This window comes from Erythranthe guttata, chromosome 2 (genome assembly GCF_056151865.1).
Source record: "Erythranthe guttata isolate IM_541 chromosome 2, IM_541, whole genome shotgun sequence".
Classification (NCBI taxonomy): Eukaryota; Viridiplantae; Streptophyta; class Magnoliopsida; order Lamiales; family Phrymaceae; genus Erythranthe; species Erythranthe guttata.
In genome coordinates this window covers 2,402,816-2,419,843 of record NC_142534.1, presented here as the reverse complement: position 1 = coordinate 2,419,843, position 17,028 = coordinate 2,402,816, and the positions used below count along the sequence as shown (strand labels likewise).

At 33.1% G+C, this 17,028-nt stretch overlaps 3 protein-coding genes across 4 annotated transcripts; 1 reads left to right on the top strand and 2 right to left on the bottom strand.

The window, feature by feature from the left end:
• Window positions 1–246: 246 nt before the first annotated feature.
• Window positions 247–2,781, bottom strand: PPL1 (PsbP-like protein 1). Of its 2 annotated transcripts, none has more exons than XM_012972986.2 (9): window positions 2,639–2,781; window positions 2,409–2,483; window positions 2,227–2,320; window positions 1,799–1,879; window positions 1,403–1,485; window positions 1,147–1,269; window positions 949–1,020; window positions 750–846; window positions 247–664 (listed from the first exon to the last, which is right to left on the bottom strand). In XM_012972986.2, the coding sequence occupies exons 2-9, from the start codon at window positions 2,469–2,471 to the stop codon at window positions 561–563; spliced, it is 717 nt and encodes a 238-aa protein (XP_012828440.2). In that variant the 5' UTR covers window positions 2,472–2,483; window positions 2,639–2,781; the 3' UTR covers window positions 247–560. The 2 variants fall into 2 exon arrangements, with proteins under 2 accessions (XP_012828440.2, XP_088680196.1); XM_088824070.1 differs by having other exon boundaries at window positions 2,409–2,473.
• A 167-nt stretch (window positions 2,782–2,948) lies between these two features.
• On the top strand, window positions 2,949–5,552 carry PNM1 (Pentatricopeptide repeat (PPR) superfamily protein). Its single transcript, XM_012972973.2, has 2 exons — window positions 2,949–4,790; window positions 5,281–5,552. The coding sequence occupies exon 1, from the start codon at window positions 3,087–3,089 to the stop codon at window positions 4,719–4,721; it is 1,635 nt and encodes a 544-aa protein (XP_012828427.2). The 5' UTR covers window positions 2,949–3,086; the 3' UTR covers window positions 4,722–4,790; window positions 5,281–5,552.
• A 753-nt stretch (window positions 5,553–6,305) lies between these two features.
• LOC148772108 (transcription factor bHLH25-like) lies at window positions 6,306–7,070 on the bottom strand. Its single transcript, XM_088814857.1, has 3 exons — window positions 6,990–7,070; window positions 6,491–6,904; window positions 6,306–6,392 (listed from the first exon to the last, which is right to left on the bottom strand). Exons 1-3 carry the CDS (start codon window positions 7,068–7,070, stop codon window positions 6,306–6,308), a joined length of 582 nt encoding a protein of 193 aa, XP_088670983.1.
• Between the last annotated feature and the right edge of the window lie 9,958 nt (window positions 7,071–17,028).

Sequence of the window (17,028 nt, the reverse complement as noted above, 5' to 3'; positions counted from 1 at the left end):
GACTTTTGATAATACAAGTGCATTTTCGAAAAAAAAAAAAGGAATTCGAAATTTTCAGAAATTAAAATCCGATCGAAAATAACCAAAATCTCATTTATACATGTATATCAATTCCAATTAAAAGAAACGGAAATCGAAATTTTCTGAATAAAAAAATAATTTTTTCGGAATCGGCCGAATCTGAAATTCAGTTCCAACAAACAGGAAATTCTTGCAGTAGAGAATCAGGCAAAAGAATCAATCCAATGCAAGAAAATAAATTCATTTGATTCCCTCTTCTTGTCAAAACTCCACATCCTCATCGAATATATATAGGAATCTTGCAGTTTATACTGTAAACATCACAATCAACGTATATTCTTTGGACAATTTATCGAACACAAGTACATGTAAAGCCATATAACATCAGAGACTCGAGTTCTTCAGACACAAAACCGCTCATATCTACACAGATAGAATAATAAAATAGCCTCTCGTGTTAGATATATTTACAAAATAAGTGTGTTGTTTACCCTGAAGAAGAAGAAGAAAGAAGCGGTGATGATAAGCGGATTCACTTATCAGACATTGAAAATCTGGAAAGATTCTACCACTGTCTTCAGTCTGTCTTTCATCTTATCCCATCTCCTCTCGTTCGACCCTGTTGTCACAGTGTAGAATTTTCCTGCAACGAAAAAAATTATTTTTAAGATGAAATAGAAAAAAAAAATTTGTGTAAATATGCTGAAAAACGAAGGGCATTTTCGTACCGTTGCCAATACAGACTGTGCTAAGAGCATGGCGAGTGTATGTTGGAGCTTGTGCTATGAATTCAATTGTGTAATAAGCTTTACCATCCACATCATGCTGTTAAGATAGTTGACCATGGAAAAAAAGTCAACCGTTAGATCCACTTCCAGTCAAACCTAGTATAGTGACACAAAACAATGTTGTTAAACAGGAACTAACCTCCGTAGCCTCGATCAGCTTTGTTTTCTGAGAAGAAGAAGCCAGAACCCTTTTGATCAAAGTCTCGGCCACCTGGAAACCACGTAATTAGAAGAAAAAAAAACCCGAAATAAATTTAGCAGAGAGAAATTCAGTATACTATTAACAAAGAAAATCCAATTTATGCACGAAAAATCGAAGTTGATGAAAATTGCAGACCTCTTGTGGTGGTCCAAAATCACGAATATCTTGTTTGACAGTGGGAATCAAATTTACGCTGACACTTTCGAGAGGTTCGATAACATCTTTGAAGACCTTGTCTTGTCCTTCGACAACTACTTCCTGGCCCGTCAAACAAAACGTAAAACAAGATTGGAACTTGAATGGGAAACAAACATGTGCCTAATAACCGAGGAGGACAAGTTGCGGCAAAAATAAATGATAGTTAAACGAGTAAAAAAGTAACGAGAGGAACCTGCCACCCAAAGGGATACAGAAAAGTATATCCATCTTTCTTATCTGTGACCGATAGGAATCCCTTTTTCGATTCTGCAGCAACTGAGCCAATATCAACAGTATAATCTTAGCATATCAGCTACAATTGCTCCAGGAATCAAAAGAACAAACAACTAAAACATATGTTTTTATAATCTCAAAACAAGCATCGTATCCGTTTGTACCTTTTTTCGAATCTACTCTAACTAAAAGGGGTCGATAAATAAACTACCGTTGGATAAATAACAAAGCAAATAAGGAAACAGGGAACTTCTTGCATGAAAGAGATGTGATTCTATTTCTTATGCTAATAATCGCAAAATGAAGGGAAGGAAAAGAAAACGGAAAACCAAGTTTGTAAGGAAAATAAACATACATGTTGAAGATTGCTGAGAAAGGAATAACCATGGGGCAACTGTTGCCCCGATGGCAATGAGTTGGCGCCTTCCAGGTCCATCTGTCGTAAACATAAAAAGTTGTCCTGTTAATCGAACTCTGACGAACACAGAAAACTCTAGGCATTGCACTTTTAAGAGAAATTCCATGTCTTCATTTTTCGTGATTTCTACTTCCGACTTCCTCGTACACTCATATGCATTTTTTGTCTTTATTTATTGTAAATCAAAGTACGAATTAGTATTTGCCTCAATTGTAAATCAATGTACATTCATATATTGATTTCTATGGCGAAGATCCAAATTAAAAAAAATATATTAACTAAGAAGCCGACTTATCTGGAACCAATTTAACCATGTTTAACTTATCCATAAAAGTAAAAAAAAAAAAAAAAAAAATTAAAAGTACCTTGGCAAGGAGAAGTTGAAGTAGAAGGCAAATGCTCAGACCTCACACCAAACGACGTATTTCTTCGACATTGACCATTCCTATACACACCTACCTGATACATAACTTCAAACTTCAGAATACAGAACTACAGGAACAGATAATATTGCTATAAAATAAGTAATGCTAGAACAAATTAGAACCTGAGTAGATGCATTTGGCAACCGTGTGAGATGGATTGATGGTGATGTAGACAAAGACACCATTTCTGCTTCAAACTAAGAAATACAAAACAATCTCATCAATGCACACAAAACGACGTCGTTTGCAAAGATATTTCGATTGATTATTCTCACCATTGGGAAATCGAAGCACGTAAATCAATTAGGTTTCCTACACCTAAAATGAGGGAAAGATAATGCTGCTCGTTTACCTGTAAGGGGAAAAGCACTAATGGATCGCCGCCGTGGTTGAGAATTTTCCGGCGAAATCGGCCGCCGTGTTCACCAGGAGAAATATAAAAGAAAACAACCGTTGGCTGGCTTTCTCGTTTATCCGTTGCTACATCATCCAAATCTTCTATCCACCACCACATTTTAATTTCAGTATGTGCAATGACATAAATACCCTTTCTCAGTTTCGACTGAGTACGACCAAAATGAGCGAGATTTTGAGGGGCTTTTTAGTCTTTTCTTTTATAGATCGATTTAAAATGATCCGACGGCTGAGATTGAGTTCCTCACCTTACTTCCCCTGCAACCGAGTTACACCTTACCAGTGGTCTTCTTCCTAGGGATTCCGCTCCCAACTCTAAACCCAGAAACCCTCACTCTCTCTCTCTCTTTCTTCATTCTCTCTCACACACAGTTCACACAGTGAAAATGCGTAAGCTCACAATCCCCTTCTCTGCATTGCAGCTGCAGAAACTCCTCTTCTTCCGATGCGCGTCCACGCAATCAAATTCACTCACTCACCGCCTCTCCATCGCTGGATCACGGCCGCCGCCGTCGCCGTCGCCGCCGCTCGAATCTCTCTCCCCGTACGCCGCCGCTTTCTCTAGCACACGATCTCAATACTTTTCTATCAGGCATTTCTCTTCGCAGACGGAGAACCCCGCTGCGACCTCCGTCGATGAATACCTAGTAGGGGAATTGTTGACGGAAGCAGAGAAGTCCACCGCGGAACTCTTATCGACCGAGCTTCAAAAGAATCCAGAGGTGGAGCCTCTGCCTTTGCCCAAAAGACTCGATCTTTCCTTCTCTCACATCACCGTAAGCCCTAAACTTCTTCACGCCACGCTTAATGCCTCCCCTGATGCGGGCCGTATGGCCCTTGATTTCCTCAAATGGGCCAAATCCAGGCCCGATTTTCAGCCCAGCGATGAGCTCTACTCCCATTTCGTGGATTATTTTGGGAGAAGGAAAGATTTTAAAGCTACACATGAAGTTCTTGTAGATGGCCATGGAGTTGCTGGGGTAAAGAGTTTTGAGGCCCTTGTTGATCGGTTGGTTAGGGCAGGTAGGCCAACTCAGACTGTGGCGTTGTTCGAGAGAATGGTAAAAGATTACGGATTCGTGAGGAATAAGGATTCTTTGAAGTTGATTGTTTCGAGTCTTTGTGGGCGCGGATATGCCAGTTACGCCGAGAAAATGGTCAAGAGTTTGGCTAACGAGTTCTTTCCGGACGAGCACATATGTGACTCGTTGATTAGTGGGTGGTGCAATGATGGGAAGCTAGACGAAGCGAAGAGATTAGTGGAAGAAATGTACAGGGGAGGATTTGACATAGGTACATTTGCGTACAACTCCATTTTAGACTGTGTTTGTAGGCTATGTAGGGAGAAAGATCCCTTCAGAATTCAAACCGAGGCAGAAAACGTGTTGGTTGAGATGGAGAGGCACGGTGTTCCGCGCAACGTGGACACGTTTAATGTACTGATCACCAACTTGTGCAAGATTAGGAAAACGGAGGATGCGATGAACCTTTTCTCTAGAATGGGCGAATGGGGTTGCTACCCAGACGAAACTACGTTTTATGTTCTGATCAAGAGTTTGTATCAGGCTGCGCGTGTGGGGGAAGGTGACGAGATGATTGATAAAATGAAATCTGCAGGGTATGGCGATGCGTTAGATACGAAGGCTTATTACGAATTCTTGAAGATTTTGTGCGGGATTGAGAGAGTTGATCATGCTATGAGCGTTTTTGCGAAGATGAAGGAGGATGGATGTGAGCCGGGTGTTAAGACTTACGACTTGTTGATGGGGAAGTTGTGTACTTACGGGCGTTTGGATAAGGCGAATGCGCTTTACAAGGAGGCTGAGAGCAATGGATTAGCTGTTGAGCGTAAGGCGTATAAGGTGGATCCTAGATTTGCAAAGAAGAAGCCAACTGTTGTGAAGAAGGAGAAGAAGAGGGAGACTCTACCTGAGAAGATGGCTAGGAAGAGAAGAAGTCTTAAAAAATTCCGGTTGAGTTTTGTGAAGAAGCCAAAGCGGAGTGTGCGCCGTGCTTTTTAAGGTGTTTGGTGTTTTGATCGTTGTGTAAGGGTCAAATTTTGAGGAGAGGATGATCTTGATTTCTTTCATGTAAGTTTTCTGCTCTGTTTTTTCGTTTTTCGGATATTTACAGCTCCTTGAGTTATTGACCTTCAGGTCAAATTTATATTACTGATTTGTGTTTGAAATATTTTTCGGGTTTTGATATCTTTTATGAAGTTTGAACCATCTCACTTGAACTTTTAAAACTTATGCGCAAATCTCTTGATAGCCGGGCTTGTTTTTATGTATGAGTTTTCGTTTTGCTGTTTGCTACATGCATGAAAAAAATGTAGTTAATCATCGACACTCGTGGATTTGTGTGTTTGATATTTATTGTAAGTATTGATTGCTAGCATGGTTTGGAGAAAAATGTATTTCTCAAGAGTGAGTATAGTTTCTTGCATATATGTATCTCTTGATCTTACACTCGTCATTTTTATCGTTTTTACTGAGAGCAATCAAATCGTGTATGCCAATCTCTATGCAATAGCTATCTCTGGTAATGTTTACTGAAATACATTTCTATTTGATGTGGCAGGCACGGACTTATCTTTCTGCTGCAATATCTGGTTTTCATTTCAGCGATAATCGGGGAAGACGCAGTATTTCAAATTCCAATAGTTTAGTTTATGGTGCTTATGTAGCTCTAATTCTCCAATGTACTGGTAATTATGGCTTATTGCAGCTAATTCGACATGTTTTTCCCGTTAAAACTTGCCGTCTTTTTTTTTTCGGTTCCATGTAGTAAGCTTTTATTTGCAGAAATAAAGTGGTCGACGTGGGAATGTATTGTTCTCAATTATCTTGCATAATGTACTTGTATAAAGATCCGAAAACACGATGCATTAGATACAGAAGAAATGTTTGACAGAATCGAATCGAACAACCGGTTCGACTGGTTGAACTGTAATCCCATGAACTACAGAAATTCCAATGAACTGATAAAACAAATCGAATTGATGTGTTTGTGGTGAAAATGTTATTTTGAATGTTTACGAGCTACCAAAATTACCTTTACCAATTTTAATCGAACACAAAAACTGAAAAACGAAAAACGAAAAATCGAAAATTATCTCTTCTCAAACAATTGATAAACCACTGAAATCTGAACAAATGATACAATATATATTGTAGATCAATTAAAATACTGAACAAACAACCTTCGTGCTACAAAGTTCCTGTCTCTATATCCACCACACCTAAAATTCCCATTTTGCCCTTTTACAGACTGTAGGATTGGCACCATAGAAGAATAAATTAAAGCTATGAGGGGTATTTAGTTTCATTTCACAACAGAAGGGTAATTAAGTAACATGGCCAGCAGCAACGGAAGCCATTAAAAAAAAAAGTTGTAATAACTTCGAAAAAAAAAACCCTTCTTCAAAACGAACCCCCCGTAGCAAAAGAAGCTTCTAGGTTATAATCTGGAATGGTAGAGAAGTAACAGGCCTTATATAGCCAGGTAATTGCCAAAATCAAGATTATGAAAGACTCTCTTTCTCTCTCTCTCTCTCTCTCTCTCTCTCTCTCTCTATATATATATATATATATATAGCAGCAACTTCATTTTTCAGACGAATACTTCGAAAGCGCTTCGTGTAGATTCTTCAGTAGTTCCTTATTCATGTCTGAAGTGAATTCTTCATCCATCTGCAGAAATTAATTAACAACAATAATATATAAGCCAGATATTAAATTATGAAATATATATATATATATGTATATGAATGTATGTATAAAGTATATACCTGTGCAACAAGTGATATGTTGAGAGCATAATCTCCGAAAGTGACAACGCTGGTGTTAACAACCGACAAGTCGAGCTTTTCGACTTGGACGACAGTTTTCTCCAAAACGCCCTTGTTTCTCTCGCAGTGAATGTGGATAAGTACATCCTTGTTACACATCCTCGTCTCGATTTCTGGGATTACTGGCGACTGCTTAGTCGTGGGGCCCGCAGTAGCGGACATGCTCTCGTCCGATGAAGAAGGATTCTTAATAAGACTATCTGCATGATCCAGTTTATATTTCTCGACAAACACCAAAGACGATTCCGCGTTTCTCTTGTTATAGTTAGCTTGTTGCTCCTCGAGAATCTTCACTTTGTCTTGTAGTTGCTTCATGTACTTGATAGCATCTCCGAGAACCGAAGCTTTATCCATCTACACTCAAACGACAACAATATACAATCAACATATATGTATCAAGAATCACAGATTGTTTTAAAAAAAATAAAAATTTACGCACCTTTTTCAATCCGGGGACTAAAGCAGACAAGGCGATGAATCTCTGAGTGAGATTTTCTCGACGTTTCCTCTCGGCCAACATGCGTTCTTGCGCTGAAGGAACCCTAGTAGCAGTAGCAGTAGTAGTAGAAGTAGTAGTAGTACTCTTGGTTGGGATGGTGGTACATTTAGCGTGTTCGTACGATTTCGGAACAACGTAATTATTTTGTTGTTGTCCGAAGGTTATAGTATTACTACGGTTAGTGGAAGAATACCATGTTTCTTGTTTAGGTTTCTTCACTGTCGGAGGAGGTGCATTCGACTCGTTTTCAGGTCTCACCTGCTTCGTCGGCCTAATTATATTCTCCCCGTACGACCATTCGGGCGCCGGGCCCCGTTTCAAGTCCGGTAATTGAGAGTTATTGCAATAACTATAAGACTGATTGAAATCTTCGCAGAGTATCGAATCTATCGACACGGAACTCAGATCGTCGAATATCGAATCTAAATTAGGCCATTGCTGGCAGAATAGAAGGTCCTCCATTCCCTATAAATATAATAATGTAATAATCCCATTAATATTTTTCTTAGGATATATACATTTACATCAGTTAAATAAAAAAAAAACAATTAAGCAGCCGAAATAAATTATGTTTTACCATGTCAGTTAAACTTCTGCAGCTCGAAACCTCCATGATATATCCAAGTACGAACCGGAGGAAAAAAAAAAAAAAAAAAACACCCTGCAATAGATATTCGAACAAATATATACGATGATAAGATTATCGTGTGACGGATATCGGAAACTAATAATGTATCTCACTTTTGCAAAAAGATAAAAAAAAAAAAAAAAAAAACCCTTGCCTTTGAAATTAAACCAACAGTTTGGAAAAATGAAGAAGAAATGCAGTATGTACTTTCTCTTGCAAAAAAAATGGTAACTGCTTCACAGTATTTATAGAAGTCCAGGAACATGTTTTTTTTTGTTTTATTTAATTACCATTATTATTATTATTATTATTTTATTACATGAAGTCTTCAAGGGCTTTTAGTTCATGATCATATGAAGTATGAACTGGCCTTTCCACATTTGAAAGTCTCTTTCATCAATAATATCAAACATGTTATATATATATATATATATATATATATATATATATATATATATATATATATATATATATATATATATATATATATATATATATATATATATATATATATATATATATATATATATATTTGTGCTGGCACCAGTAGAAATTTGCTTATTACTACGAATTTGTTTGCTACGGTGAAAAATCGTAATAAAATGTACTTTTTACTACGGAACAATTTTGAAGCCGTAGTAAATACTAGGATTTACTGTAGCAAAAAAGTAATTGGTACGGCCATTTACCCTAGCAAAGCTTTTGTTACGCCCATATATGGTACGGGGTAAATTTGTAGCAAATGCGTAGCAAAAGTCTTTTTACTACAAATTTGATACCTTTTGCTACGGTTAATAATCATAGTACTAAAAAGTCATTTTTCTACTAGTGTGGTAGGAGCTCTCTGGCAGGTAGGTATAAAGGAACAATTAACTAAAAGTCTAAAAGCTATCTTTTGTAAGAAATGTAGACTTTGTAAGTAAACGCACGAATACGGAGACGACGATACGAGAAAATAAGGAAACAGCGGCGGACATGGGGAAACGGCATGTCCCAAAAATGGGAATATGGGATTCGAGAGAAGCGTATAAATATTATTAAAAAGTATGCTATATAAATATAAATTTGCAATTGATAATTAAATAATGAAAATAATTAGGGAAGCAACGAAAAATATTTGAAAATATCGCTACGCTCAAAACATGTTTCCAACTTTTTTAGAAATTTCAAAATGTTCTATAAGGTGTCTGGCAGCTGTCTTCGAGTTTCCGACACGAAAATTGTCTGAAACACAGAAACGTTAACAAGTTAAAAAAGTTTTCGTGCTACATAGGTAAGCCTCGTTTCTCGATAATTACAAGCCAGTTTGAGTGTGTTTTTCCTTAACTACCCATAATCGTATCTTCCAATCATATTAAGCTAACTCCATATTTCTAGGGGGTTTTGATATGGTATAAATATAAGAAAGAAATAAAAAATAAAATATGCCCAATTGGGCACATGTATGATGTATAATTACTAATTAGCTCATCATTAGTTAATAATTGATTAATTTAATTTAGCGCATTATTTTATAGGGGTAATGGCAAATAGGCCCATGACAAGGGCACTTAATTAAAATAGGGACATCCAACTTTTTTGTCTTTCAAATAAATCCACCCCATTCAAACTTATTTGCAAATAAGGAAAATCCCTTTATATATACCAAAATTACCCCCAATTCATTTGAAACCCAATTTAACTCCAATTTCATGATTTACACCCCAATTTAGCACAATTTCATCAATTAACCAATTTTAACCCAAATTTCAATTTTGACCCCAATTTTAACCCTAATTCGTATCAATTCCACCGATATGCTCTAACTTCTTTAATATTACACATTGACCCCGGATTTTAACAAATATATCACATTAACCCCCAAAACTTTTTTTTTCAGAAAATAATTTTTTTTCTGAAATATTTTTTTTCCGGCGTTGACTTTTTTTTTTTTTTTTTTTTTTTTTTGGAATTTTGTTTTCCTGAAATTTTTTTTCGGTCGGTCAACGGCCGTTGACCGCCGGGTTTCCGGCGTTGACTTTTTTTTTTTTTTTTCTTAAAAAAAATATTTTAATTAATTTTACTGTCTTGGCTGTTAAATTACTGTCTCCGGCAGCTATTTAACTGTCGGAGACAGTAATTTAACTGTTAATCGACTGTTTTTTTTTTTTCTTCAAAAATATTTTAATTAATATTACTGTATTCGTTGCTAAATTACTCTCTCCAGCAGTTATTTAACTGTTGGAGACAGTAATTTAACTGTTAATTGACTTTTTTATTCTTAAAAAAATATTTTTAATTAATATTACTGTATTCGTTGCTAAATTACTGTCTCCAGCAGTTATTTAACTGTCGGAGACAGTAATTTAACTGTTAATTGACTTTTTTATTCTTAAAAAAAATATTTTTAATTAATATTACTGTATTCGTTGCTAAATTACTGTCTCCAGCAGTTATTTAACTGTCGGAGACAGTAATTTAACTGTAAATTGACTTTTTTATTCTTAAAAAAAATATTTTTAATTAATATTACTGTATTCGTTGCTAAATTACTGTCTCCAGCAGTTATTTAACTGTCGGAGACAGTAACTTAACTGTTAATTGACTTTTTTTTTTTTTTTTTAATTTTTTTCCTTAAAAAAAAGTTATTTAAATTAATATTACTGTCTTGGATGTTAAATTACTGTCTCCAACAGTAATTTAACTGTCTTAGATAATAATATTAATAATATTACTGTTCGGAAAAATAATATTCATAATATTACTGTCTCAAACAGTAATATTACTGTCTGAGACAGTAATTTAGTAGTCAAGACAGTAATATTAATTAAAATATTTTTTTTCTAAGAAAAAACAATTCAAAAAAAAAAAAAAAAAAGTCAACGCCGGAGACCGGCGGTCAACGGTGGTTGACCGGCCGGAAAAAAAAAGCAGGAAAAAAAAATTTCAAAAAAAAAAAAAAAAAAAAAAAAAGTCAACGCCGGAGACCGGCGGTCTCCGGCGGTCAACGCCGGAATCTGGCCGGAAAAAAAACAGTTCAGAAAAAAAATTATTTTCTGAAAAAAAAAAAGTTTTGGGGGTTAATGTGATATATTTATTTAAATCCGGGGTCAATGTGTAATATTAAGGAAGTTAGAGCATAATGGGTGGAATTGTTAAGAATTATATTATTGAGGGTATTTTAGACTAAAGACATGGGGATGGGCTTAATTGAGAGACTGTTTTTTTTGTGGACTAAAATGCATTTAAGTCCCATGTGATGGGCCTATTTGCCATTTGCCCTATTTTATATATGTATATAATAATAGGATTGCATCCCCGGCCACGTATATTGGATCTCCATGTTAGAATGAGGTGGTGCATCTTGTCATATTAGAATTGCTAATGGGAATATGTGGAAATATTGAAGGAAAATAGGATTTTTTTTTTTTTTTTTTGGCCGAATAATATTTGTATTTGGGTTCGAAAACAAGTCCATCTCAAAACAACGTTTTTGCTATTTTAAGAAATATTTAAATAATCAATATAAAATCGTAGAAAAATCGGATTGCAAATCCGTAAATTTATTTGTTCATAGAATTTAGAATTCTATTAGAATCAGGAGTAATCTCATTTATAGTAATTTTTAGTATCTTTCTAATTTAATTAGGGTTTTCAGTTTTATTAATGGATAAATTCTGAGAATGCTGATTTATCGGGAAAAAAAAAAAAAGATGATTAAGGATTTTCCCAAATGCCTTTGGGAGTTCGTTCAATAAAATTGAACAATATGTTAAAGAGCTACCAACACTGCGAAGGTGTATTAATCCAGTAGCCGAGCGATTGTTTAAAATTCATCTTGTGGAAATGTCACGTCGGACCGAGCTATTCCGGAAGAAATCTAACAAAGTCAAAGCATCGATCGATGGAAATCCAAAATAGAGGAAAATTTATTCGAATCGAAGCCTGAGGACAAGGTTCATTTCAAGAAGAACGAACGTTTACTATTATAAATTATTACTAGCATTTTTTCTCCGTGCGACGCACAGGATATTATTTAAAAATTAAAAATAATAATCAATTTAATACATAATAAGAAAATGTAGTACATAGTAAAATTTAATAATGTAGTATTATTCATATTATATATAACATTAGTTTTTTTTAAATATAGCAGATTAAGATTTATAATCCTAATATATAGATTAAAATTTAACAAATCGAATTTCTATCTTTATCTCTTAAGATTTGAAATATATTGATGAAAAATAAGAGATCGGTAATTGTTGAAAATTATAGTAAAAAAATTAGTAGACAAAAATATTAAAAATAAATAATTACAGAAACACCATTAGGGTTTTTTAGGGTTGACCAGCGTTTATTTCTTTTATATAAGATTTCAATTAATTATTCCAAAAATCGAATTTAATGGATTCAATTAAATTTTCACCTTAGGCAAAGCCACCCGTGCAGGAGGGCACAAATAAATGCAACAGAGAAATTAAAAATGCCAACTTGGCATGTTATTTTAATTCCAATTGGGCATAAATAATGGTCTTTTTTTTTCCCCCTTTAATTATGTTCTTTTCAATTATTGGCTTTTAAATTATAAAAAAAAAAAAAAAAAATTACAATATGCGATGTGACAGAGCTGTATATATGTTATAAGTTATGACTATTTTTACTGAACTGGGCAAGTGGGATATGTAATAATATAATAAATAAAAGTAAACCTTATATTTTTTTATGTTACTAAAAATCTTGCAGGTGTACGAATCTTGTATATATGTAAAATAATCAATTGCTTACTTTCATGTAATAAAACAATTTTATATATGCATAAACAAATTTTAGAATTGCTAATGAGACTGGAATTTGCAAGACCCAATTCACAAGTATGTGCCCTCGTGTGTCGATACTTTTTAGATCGAGATTCGTCGCACTCACCGCAATTTACACATTTCATGTGATTTATGGGTTATTTCACAAGGCCGAGCTTTACAAAGTAAGAAAAAAAAAAAAAAAAAAAAAACAAAGAGGAAATAATTCAAATTGATTTTTAATGACAAAAGGGTCACTCGATATAAAAATATTGTGCGTCCTTAGTGATTGGCCAATGGCCATATTATTACCTTTAAATTTGCAAGACTATATATATATATATATGATGCTAAAGTTAGATCACCTTAGATAGTCGAAGTAGGATGAGCTAGAAGAGCAGAGTAGATTACTGGCTCACGAGCTTGATGACCTTGAGATACCTGCGATCTTAGAACACGTGAACTAGGCCGGGGGTTGATCCGGCGGAAACCCCTCCGACGCTCAAGTCAGACGTACAATACTGTAAACGCTTGTTTTTTTTCTGGATTGTGAAGTTTTCCTAGCTCAAATTTTATCACCATTTTTTCGTGTTTTTAATCTATAAAAACAATCCAAAAACTCTTTACTCGAACTAGTCTGTGTACACATTTTCAGTTAATTAGATAATTCCTCCAATTTAATTCCAAAAGTTAAAAAAAATTAATTTAGAATTGGAAATTCAAGAACACTATAAGTAATTAAATTTAAATATAATAAAAGTGAAATTTAAGAATTTCGTTTAAAACAATAAAGATAAAGAGATGATAAATGTGTGAAGTGAGATTAAAATATAAACTAAAATAATGACTTGATTTTATTAAAAGTCATTTTATACTTATCTTTTTCGTTTGTTTATTTGTGTATTTGTAGAATATTTTGTTACAAATTACAATTAGTAATTATGTTGTTTATTTTAAAAATATTTACTTACTTTTCCCTTGTTACTTTCCTAAATATTAGTTGGACTATAATATTAACAACATATGAAATATCTCATCTTATTTGCTTGGTCAAAGTGGATGCAATTTTGCTCTATGCATGATTATATTTACATGTTTCACATGTGAAATTATAAATTAAAATTATACAAAAAAAAAAAAAAAGTTAAATTAATTAGTTCATGAGGTCATCAACTTGGAGTTCTACATTATTGTTCGGCTAAGCGAAAAAAAAGCTATGTAATTTTAGTTTTACAAGTAGCTAAGTTAATGATTAGACAATAATTAAGAGCTAATGTGTTTAATTAATACACTAATTAAAAGATATGGGGATCTCGATCGTGATATCTGAACATTATTAAAATAGTTTATATTTGTTTATTTTAAACGAAGCCCAAGTTTATTATATATGCATAGACCATATTTTGGCAGTATTAGCTAGTTGTACAATTTAAAATTCGTGCTAAAGTTTTTTTTTTTTATTTTAATTTTAATTTCATACAAAATGATCAATAAAATTTTAAAATAATAATAATTTAATACATGAAAATAATTATTATAATAAGAAATATATTAAATTATCATAACAAAATTGAAGGGTGATATTAAATTACAGTAATATCATATAATAAATTCACTCGACCAAAGAATATTAAAAACTTAATTATCATAATATGAAAAAAAATTTGGAGGTCATAATATGGAATTGATCGTTGAACAAATGAAGCAACTAATAAACCCAAAATTAATTAACAAAAATATTTATAAAGATGTCATTAACAAAGAAATTGAAAATTTATTCCATTAAGATAAGAAAGAAAATTTTATTAAACCATTAGTAAAGAAAAAAAATAGATAATTATTAGAAAAAAAATTAAAAACAAAAAAAAAAATTACAAAAAATGTTATTAGAGGTGTTATATATAATTTGGTTAATTAAAACAGTAGTTTAAGTATTAATCACGAGATCCCTTCTTTAATCAGTAATCACTAATCAATTGATTATTTATTTATCTTTTTAATGAAATTGACATATGCTTGTTTTTAATACACGATAAAATCAAAGAAGAAATTCTGTTGTCGGTTGATGAGACTTCTTATTTTGGCAGTATGCGTATGCCAAGTCTGTAGCATCAAATTAAATTATTCATTGATCCAATTTATCAGATTATAAATTATTTATAATTAATTTATTTAGGATATTGCTTTAATTAGAAAGGAACATAATTTATTCAGACTTTAATTTAACTTCCCACCCTTGAAATGTCGTATTTTAGCACTTTCTACCATTGAAAATATAATATTAATATTTTACACGCTCAAGACTCAATAAATTATTGACAATGCACCATGAAATGAATATTTTAAAGTTAATGAGGCCAATTTAATATTTATTAATATTTTTCCAAGGTGGTAAACAACAAATTAAATTGTTGTTTACCCCTACCTCAAACCTAATTTCGAGCGTAAGTACGGAAAAAAGAAAAAAAAGAAAAAACACACACATCCAATTACAAAAAAATAAATTATTCTTTTTTGGCACTAAATTATTCGATTGATGGAACTTTTGTTATAATTGGTGTAGATATTTGGTAGAAACCTTTTGAAGAAAATATAGTTTTCAATTAAATTGATAATAAAATAGCTGAATAATTTTATTTTATTTTGCTTTTTTTTTAATACGTTTTGTGATAAGAAAAATATAACTTTTAAATATATTGATAAATGAATTTTTATTTTTGCATTTTATAAATTCAAAAAGATCAATGAATATAAAATTTTTACTTTGACATTTGGCACCTTAAAGAGAAAACACTAAAAATATTTAATTAGCTTTAAAAATCCATTCATAGTGCACTCTGCATGATTTATTGTCTTTTCGTGGGTCCAAAGTAGACACGGCCCCGGGTCGGGTCGGGTCCGGGTCCGGGTCGGACCCGCCGGGTCCGGGTCCGAGTTTTGGAGGACCCGAAACCGACCCGCGGGGAGGCGGGTCCGGGTCCGGGGCGGGTCCACTCGGGTCCACCCGGGTCCGGGTCGGTTCCGGGTCGGGCCGGGTCCGAACCGGATTTTGAAACTTTTTCCAAAATATGCTTCAAATGCGGTTCGAACCTGGGTTGTAACGCACTTGAAAAGGAATCCGAACCACTGTGACAAGATAAATATTTGGTAAATTACTTGCAAGAAATATAAATATACCATATAAACACAGTATAAAATGATTTAATAAATAATGTTAAATGGATTGTTAATTATCATATTCATAATTATTAAATAATTTTAATTACATTATTAACAAATATAATATCAAAATTAAAAGGACTTTAGATTAATCCATTTAAATCTTACGATTCGATTCGATTCTAATATTTGAATAAAATGTAAATGTAAAAAAAAAGATTAAATCATATGATCTACGATTTAATTCTTACGATTTTTACAAACTAAACCAATTATTTAAAGAGAAATCACATTATAATATTTTGATTATACTAGTCATATATAATGTTATTTTTAAAGTAAGAATATTAATTGAAATGAGATATAATCTATTTTTGTTAAAACAAACATCATTTATATTTTTAAATAATTATCTTATAATAAAATCCTCAATAATATTAATAAGTTCTTGTCAATAATTGAGGTAAATCGATTTAAATTAATTGAAATGAGTTATAATCTATTTTTTTAAATAAACATATTATTTTATTTTTCAATCGATTTTTTCACACTATCGATTTTAATAACATAAGTTAATTTGTAATAAGTCAACGCATTTGTTTATATATTGAATTGATTGAATACTTTATATTTTTCAATAGTGGAGATTATATTGATATAGTAATTAATAATAGATGTTTTGATGTATTGAACCGTGATTCTATATATTTTTTTAAAAGTTTCTTATATTGCATTTGTTAATTATTTAATTAAAATTATTTAATAATAATTAATATGAGAAATGTTTCATAATTTCAAAACTAAAAAAAATTTCAAAATTCAATCTTTCTTTTAAATTAAATCGTAATTATTTATATATGCATTTGTTATTAGGGGAGATTTTTAAATATATATGTATTTGTTATTAGGTGAGATTTTTAATATTAAAGATAACGAACCTGACAATTAATAATTTATTAACATTAGTTATTCAATTGTTATAATTATTTTATAGTATTATTTATAATTATATATTTATAGTTAAGATTAATATTGCAATAAGTTACTTTGCCCGAGTGGTTAGTGCTCACTAATCCACTCGGGTTACCCGGGTTCGAAACCCAGAAGCTGCATTTTTGGTGATTATTTCATCAGAAATCGGGGTGGACCCGACGGGTTCTTGGGCCGGGCCCTCGGGTCCGGGTCTTCGGGTCCACCCGCCGGGTAGACCCGGCGGGTCTCGGGTCCAAGAAGTCGGGACCCGAAACCGACCCATACTTGGCCGGGTCCGGGTCCGGGTCCATGGTCAACGGGTCGGGGGCGGGGCGGGGCAGTCAATGGGTCGGGTCCGGGCCGGGTCCGGGTCAGACCCGACCCGTGGCCATGTCTAGTCCAAAGTGCTATTAAATTTTTTCGAAAGGCGCAAAGTTGCAAA

What these genes read in the sequence shown, in the direction of transcription:
- LOC148772108 (XM_088814857.1), bottom strand. Translation starts at nt 7,070, where the DNA reads ATGTTGGCCGAGAGGAAACGTCGAGAAAATCTCACTCAGAGATTCATC. An exon ending in TAGTCCCCGGATTGAAAAAG is followed by an intron (nt 6,905 to 6,989) that starts GTGCGTAAATTT and finishes GTTTGAGTGTAG; the next exon opens with ATGGATAAAGCTTCGGTTCT. An exon ending in ACATATCACTTGTTGCACAG is followed by an intron (nt 6,393 to 6,490) that starts GTATATACTTTA and finishes TAATTTCTGCAG; the next exon opens with ATGGATGAAGAATTCACTTC.
- PNM1 (XM_012972973.2), top strand. Translation starts at nt 3,087, where the DNA reads ATGCGTAAGCTCACAATCCCCTTCTCTGCATTGCAGCTGCAGAAACTC.
- PPL1 (XM_012972986.2), bottom strand. Translation starts at nt 2,471, where the DNA reads ATGGTGTCTTTGTCTACATCACCATCAATCCATCTCACACGGTTGCCA. An exon ending in ATTTTGGACCACCACAAGAG is followed by an intron (nt 1,021 to 1,146) that starts GTCTGCAATTTT and finishes CGTGGTTTCCAG; the next exon opens with GTGGCCGAGACTTTGATCAA. An exon ending in AGCTGATCGAGGCTACGGAG is followed by an intron (nt 847 to 948) that starts GTTAGTTCCTGT and finishes CTATCTTAACAG; the next exon opens with CATGATGTGGATGGTAAAGC.